At 33.8% G+C, this 26271-nt stretch overlaps 1 protein-coding gene across 2 annotated transcripts; it reads left to right on the top strand.

Annotated features, from left to right (window-relative positions):
• Positions 1-26012, top strand: DCUN1D5 (defective in cullin neddylation 1 domain containing 5). Of its 2 annotated transcripts, XM_060103590.1 has the most exons (8): positions 1-407; positions 2409-2500; positions 7585-7655; positions 8067-8158; positions 21738-21846; positions 21932-22036; positions 23764-23866; positions 25680-26012. In XM_060103590.1, the coding sequence occupies exons 1-8, from the start codon at positions 322-324 to the stop codon at positions 25733-25735; spliced, it is 714 nt and encodes a 237-aa protein (XP_059959573.1). In that variant the 5' UTR covers positions 1-321; the 3' UTR covers positions 25736-26012. The 2 variants fall into 2 exon arrangements, with proteins under 2 accessions (XP_059959573.1, XP_059959575.1); XM_060103592.1 differs by lacking the exon at positions 2409-2500 and having other exon boundaries at positions 323-407.
• Positions 26013-26271: the final 259 nt, after the last annotated feature.

The raw sequence follows: 26271 nt of genomic DNA, 5'->3' as shown, positions 1-26271 counted from the left end.
TCACGTCCGGGTCAGAGTGAGCCTCTTGCTCTCGGAGTGTGTTACTGGTGCAGCTGCCGCGCTGTCCGCGTTCTCTCTTCCCAGTGTGATCGAGCCGCAGTGCCTGCCGGCTAGAAGTACCCGCTGCCTCGAGCAGAGAAGGACGAGGAGGGGACCTGGGAGCGGGCAGCGGCCGGGCTGGGCCGCTCTGGGGAGGGCTGGCGACTCTGCTCCTCCGCTTGCTGCTGTCTCTGGGAACCGGGTGCCAGCACTGAGGAGTCTTCAGCTGACAGCAAGCCCCTTCCCCGGCTCCCCTGCCCGCCCTGCCGGGGAGGGCGGAAGATGCCGGTGAAGAAGAAGAGAAAATCTCCTGGGGTGGCAGCGGCAGTAGCGGAAGACGGAGGCCTCAAAAAGTGTAAAATCTCCAGGTACCACCTTCCCCTACCCTTCAGTCTTGCCTCCTCTGCCGCAGGGCTAGAGAAGAAGGAGGCGGGCCGGGTCTCCGGGGCTCGGGCTGGGGAGAGGTGAACCGCCTCTGATAAACCTAGGTGGGAGGCGCGGAACCGCGCGAGTCTGCGCTCGGCTCCACCTCATGTTCGGTTTGTGTGCTCTGGCGCCAGCGAAGGGACTCGGAGAGTCGCCTCACGTTGAGCCTACGTGCCAGGGAGGGTGGGGAAACAGGAATGCGTACGCAAATTGCCCTCTTTCCCGTTACCCCCTACTCCCTTAATCCCTTCCCCCGCCTTCCTTCCAGACCTAGAAGTGAGTACAGATCCGTGCAAGGGTCACATCTAGAATTTCTTTGTAGAGTGTGAAGAAAGGAACAGAGCACGAGGAATTTTGACCTGACAACTGCCATGGGAATGGTAGAAAAAAAGCTCCTTATGCTGTAATTGGCCTCCAAATTTAATATTTGGAGTGACCTAACCCGGACCATCCCACTAGGAGCACCATTTTCTGGAAGTATAGCGCCTCCACCTGAGCCAAGTCCCTATGTGCGGAGTTGGAAAGGCCCTGCGTGCGTTTTGTTTTTCAGCCATCAGGATGCTGTTAGCTCTCAATATAAATATTAATAATTTGAGAGCTATTGTACTCTCTATCCTCTTGGAGAAAAAGAAAAGGCAGAGCTGTAGTTGTATAGCTCTTTGATCCCCTTGTAGCGTGTCATTAAGGCATTACAGCAACGTTGTATGCTGCAAAAAATCATTGCAATTCAGGTGTGAGAAGTGTTTTTAAAATTCCTTTTTCGGGTGTCTTGACTGTATTAGTGGTTGGCACTTAATGTAACAACTTCATCATTTAAAGTAGCCAGCATTATGAAGAAGAGATAATGATAGAACTTTCCTTAAAGAGAGGTCTGCTTAAAATGTGAGGTAGGTTTCTTCTTTAGTCTGCATTATCCTTTTTGTAATTGGTTGAATTTTTTTCCTCATTACTGTGTTTGGCAAAAGAGCCCAAGGGTATTTCTTGGACTATTACTGTAAAAGATACTGCTGTTTTCTTATACCTCTTGATAACTCATACTAGAATTTGACATAGTTACTCCATTAGCTCATATTTTTTGAAACATGCAAATTAGTTTTTTGTTACATTAACTTGTAGTAATCTTAATTGTATAATGTATCAAAATTATTTAAATTAAGCACATTAAAACTGCTGAGCAGTCAGTATTATTAGAACTCAGGTGATACTTTGCTCTATCAACTTAAAATTTTAAATATGGCACCCTTATTTTATATTACATTATTCAGTTGCAGAAGTTATAGCATTCCTAAGTCATTGTCGTAGTGTGGAACCTTGAGAAAAGGTTCTCTGTTCATTAAATCCTGAAGGCTTTGGCCCAATTATTTGAATTGGTATTATCTGTTAGGTTTTTTTTTTTTTCTTTTTAATCTGTGGAATCTAATTATAGCCTTAAGTCCTATATTATCTTTTGTGTTTAAAATATTGATTTAAGCTTGATAGATGATAAATAAACAACTCTTAATATATAATATTATTCTGAAATATTGATTCACTGAGTATCAAAATATACTTTGTAAGATTTGTTTTCAAATTATACACATATATAATTTCCATACAAATCAGCAGAAGAATCACTGTAAAGATTTATACCCAACTACCAGTCCTGGATTGAGACCATTAGGTTGAACTTCTCTGTGGTCTTTTGAAATCTGGGGGAAATGATTTTAGTGATATTTTTGGAATTTGATAGTGAGCAAAGTAGCATTTGGGTTTTGTTAGACAGAAATTTTTATATATAGATTACTGTTTCAAATTGCAAATATTTAACAATTCCAATTTTTCCCTATAACACCAACTGTAAAAAAAAATACTTTGGTTTGAATTGAAGTAGTTCATATTGAACTTAGCTTTTCACTAAAAGTTGAGACTTGTTAAAATTCTTAGGCATTTGTGTGTTTTCTAAGCTATTGCAGATCCCAACCCCCTGCTAGACTAATAAGTGGAGAGGAACATTTTTCAAGCAAGAAGTGCCTGGCTTGGTTTTATGAGTATGCAGGTAATGAAATTAATATAAGAAGATAACAGTCACATGCTTTAAAACGTTCTTTTTGGTTTATTCATTTAACAAATTATTTATTGCAGGCCTGCTATGTGTTAGTCCTTTGTGCTGAGATCAGGGTCAAGACAGAGGATTATGTTTAGGCTAAGAATTTGGTGCCCTTTCAGGCTGATATTTCTTTAAATATATAATTCAGTATATGTTTAATGGGAGGGGTGAAACTCATTTACTGTTAGTAAAATTTGTAAACAGATTCACTTATTGGTTTACATCCATTGGCTACAGTAGAGTTGGTATTCTGGAAAACACAAAGTATGTAATAAAACATTTTATACTTTATATTTGTTTTTCTTTTCAGTTTTCTTTTGAAATTTTTCTGAACCATAAACTGACATTTTCTGAAACTCTTGGGAGACATAGTAAAAGATTTAAAACTCAGGTATATCATTACATGACAGATTTATCCTTTAATATAATTGTTATTTATTTAGCCATTCATTTCTACTGGAGATGCAATAATAAACAGACTGATATTAGTGCAGTGTACTATATGCTATATTAGGAAGATGCACTGTGAGAGTTCATAGGAGAAATGTATAATCCAGCCTTGGAAGTTTCAGGGAAAGCTTCTTGAAGAAGCTAATTTAAACTACAGTAAATCCTGTAAGTGGTGAATGAAGAACTCTAGGCCTAGGGTGAAACTGTAGTTCAGAGGTAAAAGTCAAAGCCTGGGATGAGGCCAAAGAGTTAAGCAAATATATGAAAAAGAACACTTGTTTTCCATTTATTATTAACTTCTTCATAAACATATATGAAAAGAAATTTTTTTCCCTTAGAATGATTTAGTTCTTTTGGAATTATTGATTTTAAAGTGTGTTTTTCCTTCCTCCCCTTTGTTTCCTTTCTTTTACCTGCCTCCCTGGTTGGGTTTTTTGTTTTGTTTTGTTTTTTCCCTTTTATCACTGTCATTCTCAGAGTGTTTGTTTAGAATAAAAGTGTATATGCAGTCATTGTCTTGTATTTATTGCTAATCAAGTTAAGGTCTCAAGAGTACTTCGAACTTAAGGTTAAGGTTTAGGCTAACTGTATGGAAAATAAGACTATTTTGGAGGACAGTAACTTCACTGTTGGGATCCACTGAGCGATCCCAAAAGTATAATTTAAAAATTGTTTAGTAACAGAACAGATTCTTTCTAGACCAGAAAAACTGCTATTACTGGCATCCCAAGACAACCACTAACCCAAATTAAATAGAGGGAATTCATTTTCTTTTGACCTCCATTTAAAATGTTGACCCAGTATTCAAAATGCCAGTTTTACTGGTATGTATGATAATGATACAGTATCAAAAGGTCGGTCATCTTATTTTGCCTATAAAGGGTACTAGATACCATAAAATGAGTCAATTTTTTTTTTCTTTCATGCTTGCTTGTTTTACTTCTCTTAGGGACTTTCCTGGGTAGCATAAGATTTGATTTAAACATTTATTTCCTATACAAGCATTTTTTAATGGCCAGCAAAATAATTGCTATCTTTGTTACAGAAATTGTGCTAATTATATAATTTTTTCCTATGACCATTCTGTTAAGTAGGTGGTGTTATCCTTATTTTCTAGATGAGAAAACTGAGGCTTAGATTAAGTGATTTGTCCAAGATCATACAGTGACAAGAACCTGGATTCAAACTCAGGTCATTCTGACCATAGAGCCTATGCTTTAACTACTACTGTCTTATTTTAAAATATGTACATGGCAGCTAGTTTCTCTTTTACAAAGAAAATATTAGTAAGTGTACTTTAGGTTAACTTATCTTCTGTCCTTCACTGAATGATGCATATTTATTGAGCACTTGTAGGTCAGGCACTGTGCTAAGTGCTGGGAATATAGTGGTAAACAAATCAGACAAGATCCCTGCCCTTGGGGGGACTTGCCTTCTAGCAGGGAAGACAGACAGTAAATAAGTTAAGTAGGTAAGATAATTACAGATTGTGGAGGATTATAAAAGTAATAAATATGGTATGATGCAGGGATAGAAAGTAGAAAGTTGGGATGGACTTTCAAATAAGGTGAATAGGGAAGGCCTCTCTAGAGATTACTTTGGTCAGAGACCTAATTGATAAGGAGGTGCCAGTTATTTGCCAAATAAACAGTAACTGGGATGTCCCTGTTTAAAATGGATACAGTAATTGTGCCACTGAGATAGTACATGTTAAGAAAGTACTTAGCACTGTACCTGGTTAAATATAGTCAGAACCCAATAAGTGTCAGTTATTATTTAAAGAGTAATAGTATTGCAGCATCAGATTTACTGGTTGTATATTTTCACAATACTGTTCCAAAATTAACAGTATAGTTCCTAGGTAGTTTATGTTGAAGGTACTGTGTCATTTCATTGAGCAGATTCCCCCCCCATCCCAGCATCTGCTATGGCTGGCATTGTTTTAGACCCTGCAGGTATACCTGAGAACATTTCTTTATCGTTATTAAAACATCAGAAAATTGATTTTTTTTTAAGTTTTAAAAATGTTTTACCACAAATCTTGTTTATATATTATAGGTCATGTGTGATAAGCCTGATAGTTTTGCCCTTTCATAACACCTCTCATCTTGACTGCTATTTACATCAGCAAGGATTCAGTAATACATTGGGCCTTTTACTGAACAAAAGCATAAAATGTGAAAAGGCACTTTTAAGGTCTTATAAAGAATCAGAAAAAAGGTGGGATAGAATTGCATAATGCTAGTAAGTAACCAGCTGGTAGAGTGAACTAAATAATTTTCATAGATTCTTAAATTGAGTGGAAGCCTATTTTGTTCCTGAAAGAGTCAGTTAAATTCCACTCCAGAGATTTTACCCTGGGAGTAGTTTTATTGAAGAGTTTGTTTCAAGAAGTATAATTGATGTTATGCAATCTGGGGGAAAGAACATTAGTATAGACCTTGTTTTATATTTAGATTGTTGCTATCATTTTTGCATTGCTTTGTGAAAGTCACTTGTCATTTACAGAAGGGTCTTACATATATATCCATATAACATAATTTAACTTGATTCTTATTAAATTTTAATCACTAATCTCCCATTTTCTAGGGAGGCTATATTTTATGACAGTAACTGATATTTCTTGACATGACTTTCTCTTCTAACTACTAATGATGGCAGCTTTGAGGGCAAGTCTGCTTTCTTGTTGCATTAGAAAAGTTTAGAATATATTTCCATCATGCCTTAAGAAAAAAACTTTTCTTCCATTAAATTTTTAATCTGATTTTTACTTTCATCCAAACCACATATAAGAATTCATATTCAGTATTTTTTAACACCTTAATTGTACATGTGTGCTTTTAAAATTACATAATTAACACATTCTCATAAAACCCTCCAAATATATATTAGGAAGTGAAAGTTTCCTGTAATTACCACCCCTTCACCTTTTAACACCTCACTGCATAAATAAATGCAATGCTTATTTAAACCAGAAAATTTTTTAAAAGGTTTTGGTTTCAGACCATGTTGTGAACGTCATCTTAGCAGCCTGGACCTTATTGAGATAGTAAGAGTTTAACTGGTCACATATTGGATCGTTACATTCTTCTATGAAGAAAAACCATAGGACATTGGCTTCATGTTGTGCTTGTGAACTAATGGTGCTGATATAAAATGCCACCTGAGCAGCCTTCGTCTAGTCTATGACTTACAAAGCTGGAGTATTTTTAGTCCTTAAGAAAGGAAAACAAGTTTCTCTTAGCTACTTTAACAATAATATTTGAAGACTGTATTTTCTTTCAAAAACCAAGTGTCGTAAACATTTCTATCATATTTTATATTTTAAAATTTGTTTTACCTTCCTCATTATATTAGTTTCAGGTGTACAACATAATGATATATGTATATATCGCAAAATGATCACCACCTGTCACTACACATAGTCACAAATTTTGTTTCATTGTGATGAGAGCTTTTATGATACACTCTCTTAGCTACTTTCAAATACACAAAACAGTATTATTAACTATAGTCATCCTGTTACATCCCCAGGACTTACTAAGTTTGGAAGTTTGTACCTTTTGACCACCTTCACCCATTTTGCCCACCCCTGCCTCTGGCAACCACCAGTCTGTTCTCTGTATTTGAGTTTGGGGGGAGGAAGGGGGTTGGTAGATTGCTTATACAAGTGAGCTCATATGGTGTTTGCCTTTCTCTGTCTGACTTGTTTCACTTAGCAAAATGCCCTCAAGGTCCATTCATGTTGTCACAAATTTGTTTTATCAAGTCGAAAAAGAGACCTAGCAATGATGTAATTACTATATGGGAATCTGATAACATAAAAAATATGAGAATTGGTGTACTGACTTATATTTACTGTTACTAAGGAGAAAAATATAAGAAAAATGTCCTTAATTTTTGAACTAATGATAGATATAGCTAATTGAGGGATTAAGCATTTATTTCTACATTAAGATGACATAATGCTTATGCTTTACGGTCTATTTTAGGACCAAGTAAATAAGGAAAATATCTCATTCTGGAATCTGAATGTTGTAATTTCCTTACATCGTTATTTTCATAATATATCTTAAAACTAGTAAATTTTATTTGGATATATTTCAGAAGGTTAATGAATGACCTTCTGTTTTAGTAAGAAACAGATACTCTCCTCTGTTTACTGTCTTGAATTGTGGGTTGGTACTGGCACAGTCTAGTAGAATAAGAAGCTCAAACCTTCTTGTGCTTCTTTATTAATGCACTGTGAAAAATTTTCTTCAGAGGAGGTTCTCAGTAAATGTATTTTTCATGGATAAGTTCAAGTTATTGTACAAGCTAGCGATTGATATTAACGTTGCTTTGTTTTCTGTTTCCTTAATTATATTTTATAATGTGGTGTTCAAAGAGTATTTCAAAATTAAAAAATTTTTAATCTGGTGACAAGTATTTATACTTTTATCAAAGGTATGTCAAAATTCAAGTTCAGTTATTCACAAAAAATGTTATGGTGTATTCATAGATGCCTTTAACACAGTGACTTATGTATTATGTTGATATTAAATTATAACAATAAAATACATAAATTATTTTTGTCTTTGAAGGTCCTGATGAAGTTGTAGGGCCAGAAGGAATGGAAAAATTTTGTGAAGACATTGGTGTTGAGCCTGAAAATGTATGTTTTATTTCTAAGTAAAATGGAATACAAGTGGGGTATAGCATATTCATAAATTTCTAAAAATTGGAACACTTTAATCTTATCACAAGATTTTGTTTCTTCATGAATATTGTAGATTTTCATTTAGGTTTTTTTAAATGTATTTAAATTGGGCACGTGTTCTCTTTCTTGATACAAATGTCATTTGTAATAGAGTAAGAGAGATTCTACCTTCAGAAATTGTTAGAACTTTTTGCTTTTAAGAAATTGGCCCATCTAAATTTTTTTACAGTTAATAATTCCAGAGATTGTACTCTTTAATAGTTAAAGGATGGAAATAGTTGTATAAAAATGCTCTCCATGATAAATATAGACATGATTATCTCTATGCTGACTTTTCCCCTATCCTTTATGTTCTGTTCTTTCCAGATTATTATGTTAGTTTTAGCGTGGAAATTGGAGGCTGAAAGCATGGGATTTTTTACCAAGGAAGAATGGTTAAAGGGGATGACTTCATTACAGTAAGAAATTTTTTTAAAAAACAAATTTGATGGCCTATTTGAAGATCTTAATTGATATTTTGTGCTTCGTAGTTTTTTGGGAGTAAGGTTTCACCTTAAATTAATCAAATTGGTTTGATCTAGAACAATCAGTTTAGGATTGACAAAATTTATATTATGGTCTTTGGCAAAATGAACTGTTACTCCAGTTTTCCTATTACCTAAGAAAGAACCTAAGAACAGTTCTATTAAAACTCATTGACTCTCTTGATGGGTGAATTAGAGATTCATGATCAAAGTTATTTACTCACGGTATGTTTGAGTGATAAGGGATTTCCTTCTCAGAATGTAGAATTCTACTACATGAGGAGTTTGTTCTTGGGCAGTCCTAAGCTCTGGGGCCTCCTCTCTCTTCAGTTTTATACTTGACTTAAAAAAGAAATTTGAAATAAAAGAATGTCTGTATGTGTCTAACTGAGTCACTTTGCTGTACAGCAGAGATTGGCACAACACTGTAAATCAACTCTACTTTAATGCAAAAACATTAAAAAAAAATTTGAAGAGAGTTACATGACACTTTTATTATTTCTTTTTTGCCAAATGAACCTCATGAATACAAAAGTAGAAATATTGTTTGGCTCCTGTGCAACCATTAGTCATTTTATAGTTGTATACTTTCAGTTTAGGATGCTGCCTTGGGACACTTTTATAAGTTATAAAATTGCTTCTTTATAAAAATAATTTGATTTTGGCTTTCCAGAGTAAAGTGTGCTTAGTTTCAGAGTCAGTTAGTAATTGTGTATTAATTTTATATTATGTCATGTTCCTGATGTTCATGCAGGAAGTTATTAATAATCAACATTCTAAAATAGTTAGAGCAAGCATAAATTTATAATATTTTTGAGCCCCAAACTGGAGGTTAATTAGCCATGTGATTTCCTGTTGTGATTATGCTTTTATTAACACACTTAACTGTTCTTTACTCCTTGTTTGCCTATCCTTAAATTGCAAAATACTTGGTTATTTTTTTAAGTGTATTTGTTCATATGAAACTTAAATATTTATATTTGAATTTTCAGTGTCTAATGTTTTGTAATTCTCCTTTTGAACCAGCATTAACATTTAGACATTTTGTGTGTGTGTGTATGTGTGTGTCTGTGTATATATATATGTGTGTGTATGTGTATATGTATACACATACACACACATATGTATATGTATATATATTTGTTTAATGTAAAAATCTTTGCTCATATGAAGCAAATCATAGTTCCTAGAATAGAACATAAAATCAATCCTCTCACTTTTATTACTTATAAGTGAGATGAGGAGTCTGAGACTCAGAGAGGTGAAGAAAATTTTTGCCAGAGTTTACATAGTTCTTAGTGGCAGAGCTAGGACGTAGAATTTAAATTTCCTGAATACCAGTCTACCATACTGTACTTCCTATTGCATCATCCCTTTATGTATATTCCTTTGTTACATTCTTTATAAAATAGAAGGCCATTATTAACTTTTAAAATCATAGTATTTATAACCAAGACTGCCATTCATCTAGGTGTCATAACATGCCAAATTAAAATGTTGATTCTGAAATTCTTTGAGCTATTTCTCACCATTTAATTAGCTTTATAGAGAAAGACAAAATATACAAGATTATGCAAAGAATATAAACTAATTTCATGTAGCTCAGTCTGTTTTATTAAAATTTATATCAGTTGTTGCATGGCTTGTCAATTGTAAGATATTTTATTTGGCATTACAACTGCTTTATGTACTATTCCTACTGCTTTTTTGTCTATTGCTTTTTAAAATATCTCAGCTAACAACTGTTTGTATATTTTTAAACCAAAAGTTTCTAATTATTTATGTTTTTGAATTACTTGATATAATATAAAGAGCCTCTGTATAACAGAAATATGTAAACACAAAATGTTTCTAGTATTTACTTTTGAATAATTAGCATATGGCCTTGGGTATATGCTAGGGGAATTGATGAACCCATGAACATGTTGTTTATTAGCGTATCTTTCCAATAGGAAGTTCACAGGCTTTACAAAATAAAAGCAATATTTAGGACTTAAAATTGACCCAGAGGTTTCTGTTTCATTCATTTATTATCCCCTGCCCATCTGCTTAGAACTCTATAGTGTAGATCTTTAAAGCTACTAAAATTAGGCAAGCACTCTTGACTGGGAAAATAGTTATTTTTTTTTTACCCCCAATGATCTAGATTGCTTTGTTGAAGTACAGAGTATCTTCTCTTAATTGGCTAAGTCTTATTACTCCCTGAATCTTCTTGTAAAGAACTTGCTAGGAATAAAGTAGTTTAAAATGTAAACCAATAGAGACAAAAGAATCTATAAAACTTGTTTTTTAAAAAATGTATAGTCGTCTAGTATACTTGGTTTTATATAATCATTATAAAATGTAAAATTTCACAGATTTGATTCCTTTTATAGATTTTTCATATTTTTAGGATTTAATTTAATGTGGACATAGTTATTTGATGGTTCCTAAATCATCTTAATGTAGTTATCAATTGTTTCAAATTAATGAATTTTAACACGTAGAAAACTTTAAGTAGAGCTCTGCTAAAGAATAGAAACAGTCTAGTAGTTAAAATGTATATTATGGTCAAGAATAGGGGACTGTCATAATCATGGTTAATTATAATCTGTAATTGTATAATGCTTAACAGTTTTCAGAATACCTTTCTTTAACATTTATTTATTTTAAAGCTGTTATTCATACAGACTTTCCACAACTGAATTGTCCTTCTCTTTTGTGTGAAAGAATTTATGGGTATGAATTTGTATATAATTGGATGAGAATGGCCATTTTTTTAAGTTTCGGGGATGTAATTGCCATATCCTTTCCAGATACTTTGCTCTATTTCATTTTCATCATTGTTTAATAATAGTCAAATTTCCCTTCAAGTCAGATTTAATTTAGGAGATATTTAAACACCTATTTTACCTAAAGTACTGTGCTGCTTACTGATGATCACAGTAAGGCATGGGACACAGCTCTGCCCCTTAGTTACATTTCAGTAGGGCGGGAAAGGCATTACTGCAACCATACTGTAACCATAGGCATACTGTAACCATTAATCCAGGTGGGATGGGACAAGTACTAGAGTAAAAGTACCAAATACTATGAAAGCACAGCTGCTAAAGAGGTTAATTCCAGCTGAGTAGATGGGAAAGTCTTTACTGTAGGTGTGGCATTTGAACTGGACCTTGAAGAATGATTAGGATTTTGATGGTTGAGGGTATAGGAAAATGTTGTTTCAAGAAGAAATTGTGAGCAGAGCCTTGAGAAAAGAAAACATATGTCTAGTTTGCTAGAATCAAAAGGTACATAAAGAAAATTGACAGAGTAGTTTTAAACTCCAGATAGTTGGGATAATGGCTACATTATGCAGGGCTTTGACTAATATGTTGAGAGAGTTCAAACCATATGTTTTAGCTTGGGAAGCCATCAGAGATTTTTGAGCATAGGAATCATCAAAGATTTGGGGGATAGTTTTCAATAGAGGAGGTTTTTTTTTTTTTTTTTTTTTTTTTTTTTTTTTTTTTAAGGTCATAGACTCTTGAGAACCTTAGGAAAACCGTGGACCTTATCCCCATTAAGATGCACATCTGTAGAGGCAAGATTCCAAGGATACTTGAAAATTTTATTCTGGCATACCTTACTGGAGCGGATAACTTTTCTCATATCTACTAGCTGAAAGTTTGTTGTTGGAGCATCTACCATGCTGTTAGAGAAAATTGTGGGCATATATCTTTGACAAGAGTATACTTGATTATGATAATGAAAAAAAGAGCCAAAAGGATAGCATCTGATGAGAATGGTAGTAACTAAGCTGTCTGCCAGTAGACTACAGGTTGTACACCTTCTGGTCTCCATCATATTGAGCCCTGTACTTTGAAGATTATAGGCTTAACTGGCTTCACTTTCTTTAGGAGAGAGGAATGGGGAACATTTATACAATTTTTTTGGTGGGAGTGGAAGAGTTGAATAGATTGGATGCTGTGGTGTCTGTGGTATATGACTATCATTCACTTAGCATTTTGGGCCCAAGTACTAATTGCCATTGGCATTCTTCCCCATTGCTCTCCCCCAGAGTCATCAAAACAATTTCAAAATGCCCCTGCTCCACATTTCCAAATACCCCCCAGAGATGGAGTAATTGTATTGTTCGGATTGATGCACCTGATTCAGAGAAAGTTCTAGTCTATGGCCATACCACTCTTAATGTGCCCAGTCTTGTCAGAGAAAGTTCTAAATCCATAACTTGGTGAATAAAATTCTTCCTGTTATACATCAGTGTGTCATGGCATTCTTATTGACTTAATGATTAAGGAAGATAACCTCACTTAGATCTAATATATAAATGAAAATTTTTTCTCATGTTAAAGGTCTTAAATGAAGCAGAAATACAGAAGCCTCTCGTTAATCAGATGTTTAACAATACTCATGAAATTAAATCCCAAGCCTTTATGTTGAAATTTAAACCCATTTCACTGATTCTAACAGCAGTGGCCTTGGAGATTGCTGTCATATTGTGCCAGTGTTCCCTAAAATCTGTGTGGTTTTATTTGATTGTTATTTTAAAAAGTGCTATTCTTACTTTCCATGCTACACTAGTTGTGTGCTTTTCTTTTTAGTTCAGGGGAAATAGTCTTTCTAAACTTGCCAAGTTAAGAGGTATCAACATTATTAACTCTTGTGAGTCTATTTTGGGGCTAGATTAAATATAAGAATTGTGTTTAACTGCTTGGGCATGATTACTGGTTTTGCTGGGTCTGGTCACGGTCTTTATGATGTTGGTAATAGATACGGAAGTTCATGCTCTTATTTTTTTCACTCTTCTCCAAGAAGAAAACATTAATTGTCAGTTCTATGAAATTATTTCTCAACTGAAAGATGTAGATAAGCGATTATAATGATAAGAAATAGTTTGGAGAGAGCCACCAATGTGAAGATGATTTTTCAGCCATTTGCCTCAAAAGGAGCCTATCAAGCTGGGAACTGTGCTGAGCATTTAATACCTGATTCTCATTTAATCTTACGGTTGTCTCTTACTGTTTTTGTGGTTTTAAAATGGGAAACAGATTGGTAAAGTTTACGTAACTTGCCTAAAGCCACATGACTGGAAAGTGGAGAAATTGGAATTTTAACTGGTCTCTATTTGACTTGAAACTTCGTTCTTTATCTCTGTCTTAAGCTTATTGAGATCATATCCTAAGTAATATTGTTGCTTTATGTACCTATGGAATGTAAAATATTTGGGAAGGATTGTAATCTCTTGGATTCTTATCTCCTTGAGAGAATTGTCAGTCACTACCTACACACTTTACAATTTTGTTTGAACTACAGTTTTCCACTAACCTTTCCCCAGGTAGGAATTTTGAAACTTCTTGTAATTAAATTAATATATCACCTACTTTGTGGTTTATTATTTAACATAATTTTGTTAAGTAATACTTTTATTTAACAAATAATTTTGGAATGCTTCTATATGCCAGGCCCCATGTTAATATGCCACGAGGATGATTTTCAAACTCTGGTGGTAGTGAGAGAAATAACTTTTGAAAGTAGGGAGGTATCCTTTAACTTGTTTGCCTTCCTGAATCGCAAGTCTGTTAAGATTCTGCATGAGATTTTGTGTGAAAATGTGAGTCACATCACTAAAAAAATGTGAAAAGCACTGCTTCAGGAAGCTACAAAGATTTACAGAAAATGAGGTCCCTACCTAAAATAGATCATGATGGGGAAGGGAGTACATGTAGCTAGCTACTTTAGTACTAGTACCTTCTGAACATTTTCAGTTGATAACTGGAGATATTGAAGACTTCATTTCCTAATTTTCAAACAGCTTAATAGTAGCATATAATCTGAGAATTTGTTTCTTTTGTGTATTCTTCTGGTAGAAGTTAACTGCATTTTCAACTTTCATTAAAACTTTTTCATATAATGAAGAATTTTTGTACTAATGAAGCCATTTATTGAAATAGTAAGTAATACATTTCTAATAAATGGTAAGATTAAAATTTTCTTGTTTCTGCATGAAACATTTTGTGCACTCATTCATATGCAAGGAACTAGGCCCCAGACAAATTAGATGATTAACTTACCCAAATTTTGATTTTTGTTCCTGGCAGTTATGGCATCCTAAATGTGCAAATAAACCATTTCCCACGTTAAACAGTTAAATGTTGGATAAAATATTAAAGCATCTTTTAAAAATACACACCTGGACTTGACTGTAAATTAAGGAAAATAATCAGAGGCCAGAATTTATAAGAGATGGTGATTCCATCGGGATCTACGGAGCTGGCATTTACCCTGAGGATACCTACCTATTCTTAGTCACCTAGGATCTGGCCATTTATCTGTGCGTGTTGGGAACTGGAGACAAATTGCAACGAGAATTAGATCAAAACCTCCTACATTTAGTCATTGATGCCAAACCTACCCAATAGATGGGGACTTGATTGCTTGGGCTTGGTTCTGCATATACAGTTGGAGGCAGAGGGCTTCTGGTTGAGAGAATTCCTAATTAAAAGCTCTTTGTGGGTAGTTCCCCAGTGGCCTAGTGGTTAGGATTCCGGACTTTCACTGCTGTGGCCCGGGTTCAGTCCCTGGTGGGGAACTGAGAACCCACAAGCCACACGGCACGGCTCTTCGTCAGATTTAGGCACAATACAGAAACGTATTTTGGAATTGTCCCAGGTAATCAGTACTCCCATGTGTTTCGTGGAAGCAATTCTTCTGTACAGGAAAGCATTTTAAACAGAAGCCTCAATTTCTGCAGAAAAAATTTCAGTGATCATTAACAATCAGAAATCACTAAACAAGTTGGGAAACAGATCTTAAACTTTAAAATAAGACTTTAAGCCTAGTATTTTGAATAATTATAACCTCAGTATAAAATAACTACATTTAATGTGTTTTAAAAGAAAAAAGAGGAATGGTCTCATGATCAGATTTCAGATAATTACATTTCTAAATGTGAAATATATAAAAGATTTAAAACTCAATAGGTGAGCTGCAGAGGAGATAGATGTAAATAAAATAGGAATCAGTGACCTACAATATCTGAGGAAAACAGGAGAGAGGTTAAGAGCTATAGTGGATAATTTTTTTTTTTTACTGTTAAGTTTTGAGAGTTTTCTCTATATTCTAGATTTAATTCCTTCATTGAATATGTGGTTTGCAAATATTTTCTCCCCCTCTGTAGCTTGTGTTTTCATTCTCTTACAAGGACTTCTGCAGAGCAAAAGTTTTAAATTTTGATGATGTCCAGTTTATCAGTTTTTCCTTTTTATGTGTTTTTGGTGTCAAGTCTAAGAATTCTTTGCCTTGCTCTAGATCCCAAGAATTTTTTTCTTACTTTTTTTCTAGAAGGTTTATATTTTTACATTTTACTTTTAAATCAGTAATCCATTTGGAGTTGATTTCTTTAAAAAGTATGAGACTTAGATTTTGGTTTATTTCTTTACCTGTGGATGTCCACTTGCACCAGTACCATTTGTTGAAAAAGCTCTTTCTTCTATTGAATTGCTTCACACTTTTGTCAAAAATCATTTGGGCATATTTGTGTGGTCTGTTTCTAGGTTCTCTATTCTGTTCTGTTGATCTTCTTCCACTACCACACAGTGTGGATTACTTTAGCTACATACTAAGTCTTGAAGTCAGGTAGACTGATACATCTTTTTTCAAAATTTTTAGCTACTACAGTTTCTTTGTTTTTCCAAAAATTTTAGAATAATCTTCTATATTTACAAAAAAATCTTACTGAGGTTCTTGTTAAACTGAATGTGAATTTCAGAAGAATTACATCTTTACTTTTTTGACTCTTCCAATTCGTGGAAGATATGTCTCCATTTATTTAAGTGTTTGGTTTCTTTCATCAGTCTTGTGTCAAACATACGTCCTGTACATGTTTTGTAAGAATTAAACCTAAATATTTCATCTTTATTTTGAACACTGTAAGTAGTAGTATATGTTTAATTTTAGCATCCACATGCTTATTATTAATATATGGAAATATAATTGATTTTTGTATGTCCTGTGACCTTGCTGAACTCACTTATTCTAAGATTCTTTTGTGTGTATTCCTTGTGTTTTCCACAGACAGTCATGTCATATGATTATGACGTGAAATAGGGAGAGTTTTATTTTTTTTCTGGTCTGTATGCCCTTTATTTCCTTTCCTTGAAATATTGCATTGGCTAGAACTTCTACTACTGTGTTGAATAAGTGTGGTGAGTGCAGACATCCTTTTTTGGCTCCCCATGTTGAGGTAAAAATGTCAGTCTTTCACCATTAAGTACTTTTTCTAGTAGGTTGTTTGTAGGTGCTCTTTACCAAGTTAAGGGAGTTCTCCTCTATTTCTGTTTTTCTGTGAGTTTTAACATGAATAGATATTAAATATTTTAAATATTTTTTCTGCGTTAAATCATATAATCATGTAATTTTTCTTTTTTTAGCCTATGAATGTGATTACATTGATTTTTGAATCAATCTTGCATACCTGGAATAAATCCCACTTGATCATGGTGTATAATTATTTTTATATACTTCTTAATTCTTCTTGCTAATATTTTATTATGGCTTCATGAGGGATATTGGTCTGTAATTTTGTTTTCTTTCCTTTTCTTATTTATTGAGGTACAATTGACATATATAACATTATATTAGTTTCAGGTGTACAACATAACGATTCAGTATTTGTATACATTGCAAAATGATCACCACAATAAGTCTAGTTAACATCCATCAGTATACATAGCTATAACTTTTTTTTTCCTGTGATAATTTTTTTTAAATACTGTCTTTTTCTGGTTTTGCTGTTAAGGTGATACTGGCTTTATAAAATGAATTGGGAAGTTTTTCCTTATACTTTATTTTTTGAAGGAGACTGTAGAAGTGGTCTTCAGAGATTGGTGGAATTCTCCAGTGAAACCACCTGAGCCTGTAGATGTCTTTTATAGATGTTTTTAACTTTTGAATTGAATTTATTAATAATTTAATAGTTACATACTCAAATAGTTAAAATTTTGAGTGTTGTATTTTTTTTGTTTTTAAGGAATTGGTCCATTTCATCTTAAGTTGTCAAATTTATATCCTTTTGATATCTGCAGGTCTGTAATGATATCCTTCGTTTCATCCCTGATGTTGGTAATCTCTGTCTTCTCTTTTTTCTTTGTCATTCTTGCTAGAGACTTGTCAATTGTATTGATCTTTTCCAAAGAATCACATCTTTGTTTCATTGATTTTTTTCTCTAGAAAAGATTCCAAACGTAGGAGCTTAGATTATTGATTGAGACTTTTTCTCTTTTCTGATGTTTATATTTAGTGCTATAAATTTCCCTGTCAGCACTGCTTTGTGTCTCACAAAATTTGATATGTTTTTTCATTTTCATTCAGTTCAGTATATTTTTTGGTTTCCATTGAGACTTGCTCTCACCCATGGATTATTTAGGAGTTGGCTGTTTAGTTTCTAAGTGTTATTTCTAGTTGGGTTTCATTGTGATCAGAGGACATATTCTGTGTGATTTCAATTATTTTATATCTGTCAAGGTTTGTTTATGTCAAGGTTTGTTTATGGCTCAGGATTGAAAAGAATAAATATTTTGTTGCCATTGAATAGAATGTTCTATTAATGTCAATTAGATCCTATTGATTGATGGTGCTGTTGAATTCTTCTATACGTCTGCTGATGTTCTGTGTAGTTGTTCTCTCAATTGCTGAGAGGTGTGGAAATCTGTAACTATAATTGTGAATTTGTTTATTTCCCCTTTCAGTTCTGTAAGTTTTTGTCTCATATTTTGCAGCTCCATTGTCTGGTGCATACATTTAGGATTGTTATGTCTTGGTGGATTGACCTTTTGTCATTATGTAATGTTCCTCTCTATTCTGTTAATTTCTTTGCTCTGAAGTCTACATTAGCTGATATTAGTGTAGCCACCCCTCTTTTCTTTTGATTGTTTCTACAATATATATTTTTCCATTCTTTTACTTTCAATCTGCCTGTATTATGTTTGAAGTCAGTTTCTTCTAAATAGCAGAGTTAGGTTTTTTTGGGTTTTTTTTACCTGCTCTGTCAATCTCTGTCTTATAATTGTTATATTTAGACTACTTATATTTAATGTAATTATTGATATATTAGGGTTTAAGTCTGCCCTGTATTTTATAATTCAAAAAGTTCCATTTGGTTCTTTTTATATATTTCTTTTCTTAGACTTTGTATTTCTTTGCTGGTAGTATCTATCTTTTCATTTGTTTTAATTTGTTCATGATTGCTTATTGAAGCATTTTTATAATAGCTGCTTTAAAATCTGTGTCAAGTAATTCTAAACATCTCTATCATTTCAGTGTTTGCATCTATTGATTGTCTTTTTCCTTTCTTTTTGAGATCTTGGTTCTCGCTATGGCAAGCAATTATTTTTTCTTCTCTATTGAAACCTGGAAGATTTGAGTATTACATTATGAAACTCTGGATCTTATTTAAACCTCTGTTTTAGCTAGCTTCCTCTCATACCACTTCAGCAGGAAAAGTGAGGGCCACTACCTTATTACTTCCAGCCTATAGAAATCGAAGTTCCTCACTCTGCATCTGTTGACATCCGAGGAGGGAAGTCCTCATTACCGTTAGCAGACATGAGAGTTTTAGGTCCCACTAGGCCTCCACTGATACTTTCTTGTTCCCCAAAAAGTTTCTACTGACACTACTAGGGTGGTGGCCTTGTTCCTGCAGTGGTGGTGAAAGCCCTGACTCTTTATAAATCCTTCTCTGACACTACCTCAGGTCAGAGGAGGATTGGCTGCTTTTTACTAACTGGTGGGAGTGGAAGTTCATGTTCCCCATGTGGTTTACACTACTGACACTGCAGAATTTGAGAGGGCAGACTCCTTATACTCTGGTGAGGGTAGACCATTCAGGTCCTCATTCAGTCTTTGCTGGCATTGCTGGGGTTTGAGCCATTTTTTTCGTTGGTGTTTGATAGGAGAAGAATGTTTCTTTCTAATGTTTTCTGTCTTGTTAGGTTGCTTACTTTTGACTAGCGGGAGAGCAGGCTTTTTGTTTGTTTGTTTGTTTGTTTGTTTGTCTGCCCTCATTGGCATTTCCGTTTTTCTGACTCCTTCATCTCCAAGTCTGGGATAGACAAGGCAAAATGAAAACCCAGGGAACATACAACTGTGTTGTTAATCAGATTCTTTCAGAGTCTTCTTATGTTTGTTTTATATATAATGTCTAGGGCTTTTAGTTGAATTAGCAGGAGAGATAGGGAAGAGAACATTTACTTCATCTTCCTAAAAGTAGAAATTATTTCTTTTATCTATTTTATTAAAAAGCAAACCTTCCGCCCTCCTTCACTATCCCACTTTAGAGCTCTTTCCTCTGCTCCATTTTAGTACCAGACTCTTTGAAAGCAATTGTCTATGCTTATTTTCTCCAGTTTCTCTCTTCCTGTTCTTTCTTTTAAACCTATTCTAGCAAAACTTTTATCCCTGTGACTCCTCTGAAACCACTCCTGTTAAGGCATCATTTACAAGTGAATAATGAAAGCAATAATACTTACAAAACTGTGGCTGAAGCTAAAATTGTACTAGAGGGAGGTCTGTAGTGTTAAATGTTATATTAAAAGAGAAGAAAAGCCTGAAACCAAATGAACTGGTATCTAATTTAAGAAGTTAGAAAAAGGATTAACCCAAAGAAAGCAGAAGAGATAAAAAGATGTCCAGACCTTAGTAAAATAGGTAAAAGATACAATTGAGAGAATTAAATTATGGCAAGGTGATTAAGAAAAGCAAAGAAGGGCTTCCCTGGTGGCGCAGTGGTTGAGAGTCTGCCTGCCGATACAGGGGACACGGGTTCGTGCCCCGGTCCGGGAAGATCCCACATGCTGCGGAGCAGCTGGGCCCGTGAGCCATGGCCTTGAGCCTGCGCATCTGGAGCCTGTGCTCTGCATAATCATATTAGAAAATATTATAAATATTTTAATTGGCATATTTAAATAAAATTATATATGAAATAAATGATCAGAAAAGTGTATAAATGACCAAAACTGATTCAAAAAGACATAGAAAATCTGAATGGTCTGATAGCCATTTAAAATGCTGATTTAGTAATTAAAAGGTTTTCCTTCCCTCAATGAAAAGGCCCAGGTGGATTTTCAGTTGCTGAGTTTGGACAAATCCTAATTTCAGTGTTCAGTAAACTTTTTCAGAAAACAGAAGAAAGGGTACTATTTCTCATTTTTTTTTTTTTTGAAGCTTATGGTATAAGCTTGTTATAAAACTAGAAAAGAGAGTGTGACAGAATAAAATTTACAAAGCAGTCTCACTTATTAACATAGCAAGATATCTAGCAGTGTATAAAATAGGTAATATGACCAAGTTTGGCTTATTCTAAGAATGCAAGAGTTAAGTAACACTAGAAATTTATTCAGATATTTACACCTTAATAAAACAATAAGTTACTACACATCACAATGTTGATTGAGAATAGTGAGTCTTGGTTAAAGCTGAGAATGCTAGGTGTCTACATCATGAGTACTAAAATTCAGTTTTGAGTGGAATACAGTTGGTCACAGTAGATGGCACAACTAATTTGATCGAAGGGAGTCAGATGATCTCAGAGAGCGCAAACTGTGAGTTAGGTTTTGATGAGTAATATTTTGTCAAAATGTTAGAAGGAACAGCATATCAAGTAGATAAAATAATGTGTGCTAAAGCATAGCTATGACATTTGGGAATGGGAAGTGAAATTATAACTAGAGCACAGTTATATTTTAAGGATATTGGGCCCTGGCAGGAGATGAGACTGGAGATTTGTGCCAATTGTGAAAGGCTTTGTCTGCCTTGCTTCTTCCTAAGTAGGGGAATATATCAACCCAGGGAGAGTCAGAAAGCCAGAAAATATTTTTGAACATTCCATCTCTTTAGCTTCTTATACTTCATGTCTTATCTTTAGAAATAACATGTATTACTTGTTTGCATTCTTTTGTATATGTGCCTTATGTGAAGTTAGGTGCTATCACTGATTTACTTTGATTTTTTGTTTACTAAAAATGTAGGAATCTGAGTTTATGACTGAATCACTAATGTATTTCCTCTGGGTTATATACTAAACTTATAAAAGCAATCATGGCTAATCTCTTTCACCAAGCTGGTGCCTAAGAACTTCCCAGTGAAATTTGTATCAGAGGCCTGATTAATTTTATTTGTTCTGTCATCTTTATTTGTGGTAAAAGCACATTTTAGTACATCTCTTTTTATCAAATATTTGTGATTTTATTCGAGTTTTTGATGGAGTTGTGTTTTTTTTTTAAAGAAAAGTTATTGGAGTGAACTTTCATTGATTGCCAGATTTTCTTTTTCTTTTATCATTTTTCCTTTTTGTATTGCATTGGTAGATACAAGGCAATAGTTTGTTATTCTAAATTTGTGAATCAGAGAAATTTAAACCTAAATTAACTTCATAAATGTGCTCTTTTTTCTTTAATGCATTCCTTCTAACCCCTAAAGATGCTTTTATTTAATTTTCTTAATTATGTAATATGTTTGATTTTTTTAATTTAAGGTGTGACTGCACAGAAAAGTTACAGAACAAATTTGACTTTTTGCGCTCACAGTTGAATGATATTTCTTCATTTAAGAATATCTACAGATATGCCTTTGATTTTGCAAGGGTAGGTGGAATTTCCATGTTTTCAATTTTAATATTTTTTTAATCTTGAAACCACACTTAGGAAAACTTTTTTACCTTTATTTTAGGATAAAGATCAGAGAAGCCTTGATATTGATACAGCAAAGTCTATGTTAGCTCTTCTCCTTGGGAGGACATGGCCACTGTTTTCAGTATTTTACCAGTACCTGGAGGTATGTATGTGTTTTTATTTTTAAAATAATATTTTAAAACTTAAGCAGATTGAAAATATACCTTTAATTGAGGAAAAACAAGTAGATTTTTTAATACTGTGCTTTTTAAAAATTCTGCTTAAGTGTTTGAAAATTTGTTAAAATGTGTACGTGTCTGCTGTCATTTTTAGACATGAGTTCATGTTCATTAACATATTCTGTACATAAGTTCATTTTTATTCCCTGCCTTGCAACCCCCCCCCAAAAAAAAAGATTAAAAAGAAACCTTCAAGAAATATATTTTAGCACAGACATCCTTCATGTAAAATTAGTTTCTTGGGATTTCTGCAGGAGAGAATTTATGCTAGTGCACAAATCTCAAGCTTTCTAAATCAGGTTTCTCTCTGTTATACAGGGTACTAGGCTGAAAAAAATCAATATAAGAGAACCAATTTTAGTATTAAAACTTAGGCTCAATCTAAAGAATTAGAATAAACTTTATGTCCACAAATATGAGGGTGTACTTAAATATAGTGATTACTGAGAAATGTATGCTGAATTTATGAAGAAAGTATTCTTTTAGAAGGTTTATCATAGCACCTTCTGTATGTGGTGGTTTGAAGAAGATACTGTCCTTTTTTTCATTGCTTTCTTTAGTTTCCTAACTGTTTTTGTGCTTCTTTCTATTTTATTTTGTTTATTTCATTTTATTTATTTCATTTCATTTTATTTTTTGTATACTTCTCATCGTTTCTTGAATACAGATCCTTTTGCTTTGAAAATAATTTCTCATAAAGCTGGTTGTTTATCAAAACAAGTTCCCCAGATTAGTTTCGTTTAAAACTTGTGATAAGAGACAGTGGTATAAGAAGGTCTTATGTGAATGGGTTTGTGCACACTTAAATCTTTAAGCCTAATAAAGCAGATTGGTTGATGGATGTTATCAATCTTCTTCATATTAGTAGTTTTGGGGCAACGATAAGTATAACTGTAAAAATATTCCCCTCTAAAAGGAGCTGAGAGAAGTAAATATTTTCAAATGCTTGTTATGTGGAGGGTGTTTGACATACATTATCTTTTTAAATCTTTATAACACCATTTTGAATTATTTTTTATCTCCACTTAGCCAATGAATAACTTTCCCAAGGTCACTCAAGTAGCAGAAGTGAGATTTGAACCCAAGTCTATACCCTTTCCATTGCCTCCAAAGATGCCAACTTCAAACTGTGCTAAACAGTAAATCTTACGTAAAGAAATGATTTAATGAGAAGCAGTAGGAGGGAATTTACTGTGTTAGGAAACATTGTATAGCTTGATCTCATTGGTGATTACACAAGCATATACATTGGTAAAACTTTATTGAGTTTTACCCTTACTACTAGTGCCCTTGACACTCATGTTATTCCTCAAGAATGAAAGAAGGGGACTTCCCTGGCAGTCTAGCGGATAAGATCCATGCTTCCACTGCAGGGGTTGGATCCCTAGTGGGGGAACTAAGATCCCACATGCCGTGCCCCTCCCCCCAAAAAAATTAAAGAATGAAAGAAAAATAAAGGGAAAAATAAATTTGATGAAGTTGACATCTAAATGACCCTGAGGATTCTCTTAGAAACACAAATAATTAAAAGAGGAATAAATGTTTTAGGAAAGACTAAATCACAAAAAGAAGGTTATAACTGTATTTATTGAAGTCAAGTCCCAATAAATAGTGCTTGTTCTGTAATCCAAAATTTATATCATTTCTACAGCAATCAAAGTATCGCGTTATGAACAAAGATCAGTGGTACAATGTGTTAGAATTCAGCAGAACAGTCCATGCCGATCTTAGTAACTATGATGAAGATGGTGCTTGTAAGTATAATATAATGTTTTCCTATGAAAGTAAAATTCTTAAAACTATTGAATGAGAACGTGGATTTGTGTAGCATTACCATAAAGGATTTAAACTTCCTAACAATTTCTTATTTAATTGTGTGGGAAGTGTGGAGGAGGCAGGTGTAGAAGGTAGAGAACTTAGATTGAGCAACATTATAAAATCTGTGCTGGTAAATGAAATATTTTCAGTTACTTGGTAGCTAAATTTAGAATATAATTTCTGCAGCTGGAAGCTAAAATTCTGCTTTATTCCTGCCTTTCCTGGCATTTTCCTATGAAAGAAAAGTATAGTCATGATTTTAAAAATAGGAAAGCAAAACCTCAGGTACAATAGCAGAAGCCTTATAATTAATATCATAATAGCCATTCACAATATGGCAAATGATGTCAAAGTAACTTCCCTCAGGAATTATTGAGTAAACAGGAACTGAAATATTTGTAATTTTATAATCCTTCAAATTAAAATATATATCCATCCCCTTCAGTGGAAAATCCAGAATGCCATAAAAATAGAACTTTGAAGTAATGATAAATTATTTAGATAAGCCAAACGAATTCTCACGATAAATTAAGTTTTTATTTCCCACCACCAGTTTGCTTGCATATGTTGTTTTAATGTTGTGAAGGGTTACATAGAAAAGATACATTCCTATAAATGTAAACTGAAATTATGGACTTATTTTTGTGACATTGAAGAAACAAAATGCTGAAGAAGGGATAACTTTATTTCTTCCTATATATATTGTGTCTTCCCCCTACAAAATGGTATAAAATTTAATATTTTTAGAAATAATACCTTACAGCAGTAAACTGGCAGCCCAAGGACTATGTCTGGCCTGCAAATGTGTATTTTCATGTGCATTTGAGTCAACATTATAACTGAGACATTTTGTATAAAAATACAGCTTCTGGGTTTGCTTGAAAAGTTAGAAAATCTGACAAAACTGTTCCTGTGTTCTTTTATAGGAATTAGGCTGGAACCAAGTAGTGGCTTATGTCGGACTTGTGTTCTGGTGTGCTGGTCCACAGTATGCCAACAACTAGGTTGCTTTTCAGTTGACATTTATTATTATGCTGGTCTGCTGTTTTTCTTACAGTAGAGAAATAGGTCCATCAAAAGCAAGAGAAAAAGTGAGACCACCAGAGGGTTGTGTGCTTTAAGAAGAATAGGGCAAGCATATTTCTTTGGGGCAATGAGTTTCCTACATTTACAAAAAATAAACAGTGAGCTTATTTAAACTACCTATCTGACTTTTGTAAGTAAATGAATTTGAACCCCCTGCGTTATAAAAATATCTTTTTACAATAGTTCTTAAGTCAGGTATTTGTTAGGTACTTGCTTTGTGTTCAGATTTATACTAGGTCCTATTACTGGAACAATATATAAGTCTCTGATATGGCCACACCTTCAATAAACTTACAAACTTCTTGGTGAGGTAACAGAAATACTACGTTAAACATTTTTCAAATTGTTTAATAATTAAATGGCAGAAAGCTGTGGGCAGTTTGAAAAAGGGAGAGGTTAATATTGACTTAGTATTGGAGAGTTCATGAAATAAATCTTGAGGTTTCTACAGATACCTATTGTGGATAGTCCCTTATGTCCAAAAAAAAAAAAAAAGAGGCTAAGAAAGCACTCATTAAGTAGAATAGGGAGGCTGAAAGGAAACCACCTGGAGAAGGGAAGGATCAGTTCCCTATCATCACCACAGAATTTGTGGGGAGTTTGTTTTATAGTTGGAGAGATGTGTTCCCTGAACTCTAATAAAATTGCTCCTTTTATTTCTAGGGCCTGTTCTTCTTGATGAATTTGTCGAGTGGCAGAAAGTTCGTCAAACGTCATAGCAAGAACTATTGTGAAGAAAATGCAAACCTTTAGATCCTTACGTGTGTACAAGCTAATGAGACGAGGAAAAAAAAGAAAAAACCAAAGGGGTGCATTTTCACTCATATGAAAGACTTCTCATAGTACTTTTTTTTCCTTTTTTTTAAAGGAAGTTTTCTTGTTACATGTTATGGGCATTGAGCCACACCTCTTCCGAGACTGAATATTGAAGTTTTTGTTTTGAGTTATGTTTATAACATTTATTTCAGAACAATAAAGATTCAGATTTGTGACAAAGGCCTTAAAGTGAAGATGTCCCTTGAGTGTCAGAGTGGTATTTATTTTTGTAAATTTTAATTCTTGAATTTTAGAGGTCTGTCATACCGGGAATTTGTGGAATTTGAAAGATTTTAAACAATCTTAATATTTGGCAATGTAGTCTGCTGATGGTACAGCTCATTATATTCATCTCTGCACAATTAGAAAGAATATTTATTGGCCTTGACTTCTGGGGTAATGATTTTCTGATGCAGCTAATAAAATACATTTCTGGATA

Source organism: Mesoplodon densirostris, chromosome 7, assembly GCF_025265405.1.
Source record: "Mesoplodon densirostris isolate mMesDen1 chromosome 7, mMesDen1 primary haplotype, whole genome shotgun sequence".
Lineage (NCBI taxonomy): Eukaryota > Metazoa > Chordata > Mammalia > Artiodactyla > Ziphiidae > Mesoplodon > Mesoplodon densirostris.
The sequence above is the reverse complement of the archived record's forward strand: the minus strand, read 5'-3'. Positions and strand labels throughout refer to the sequence as shown.

Excerpts from the sequence above, each read along its gene's own strand:
- DCUN1D5 (XM_060103590.1), top strand. The coding sequence starts at position 322 with ATGCCGGTGAAGAAGAAGAGAAAATCTCCTGGGGTGGCAGCGGCAGTA. Across the intron at positions 2,501-7,584 it reads TTGGTTTTATGAGTATGCAG|GTCCTGATGAAGTTGTAGGG; the intron begins GTAATGAAATTA and ends TTGTCTTTGAAG. Across the intron at positions 22,037-23,763 it reads TATTTTACCAGTACCTGGAG|CAATCAAAGTATCGCGTTAT; the intron begins GTATGTATGTGT and ends TCATTTCTACAG.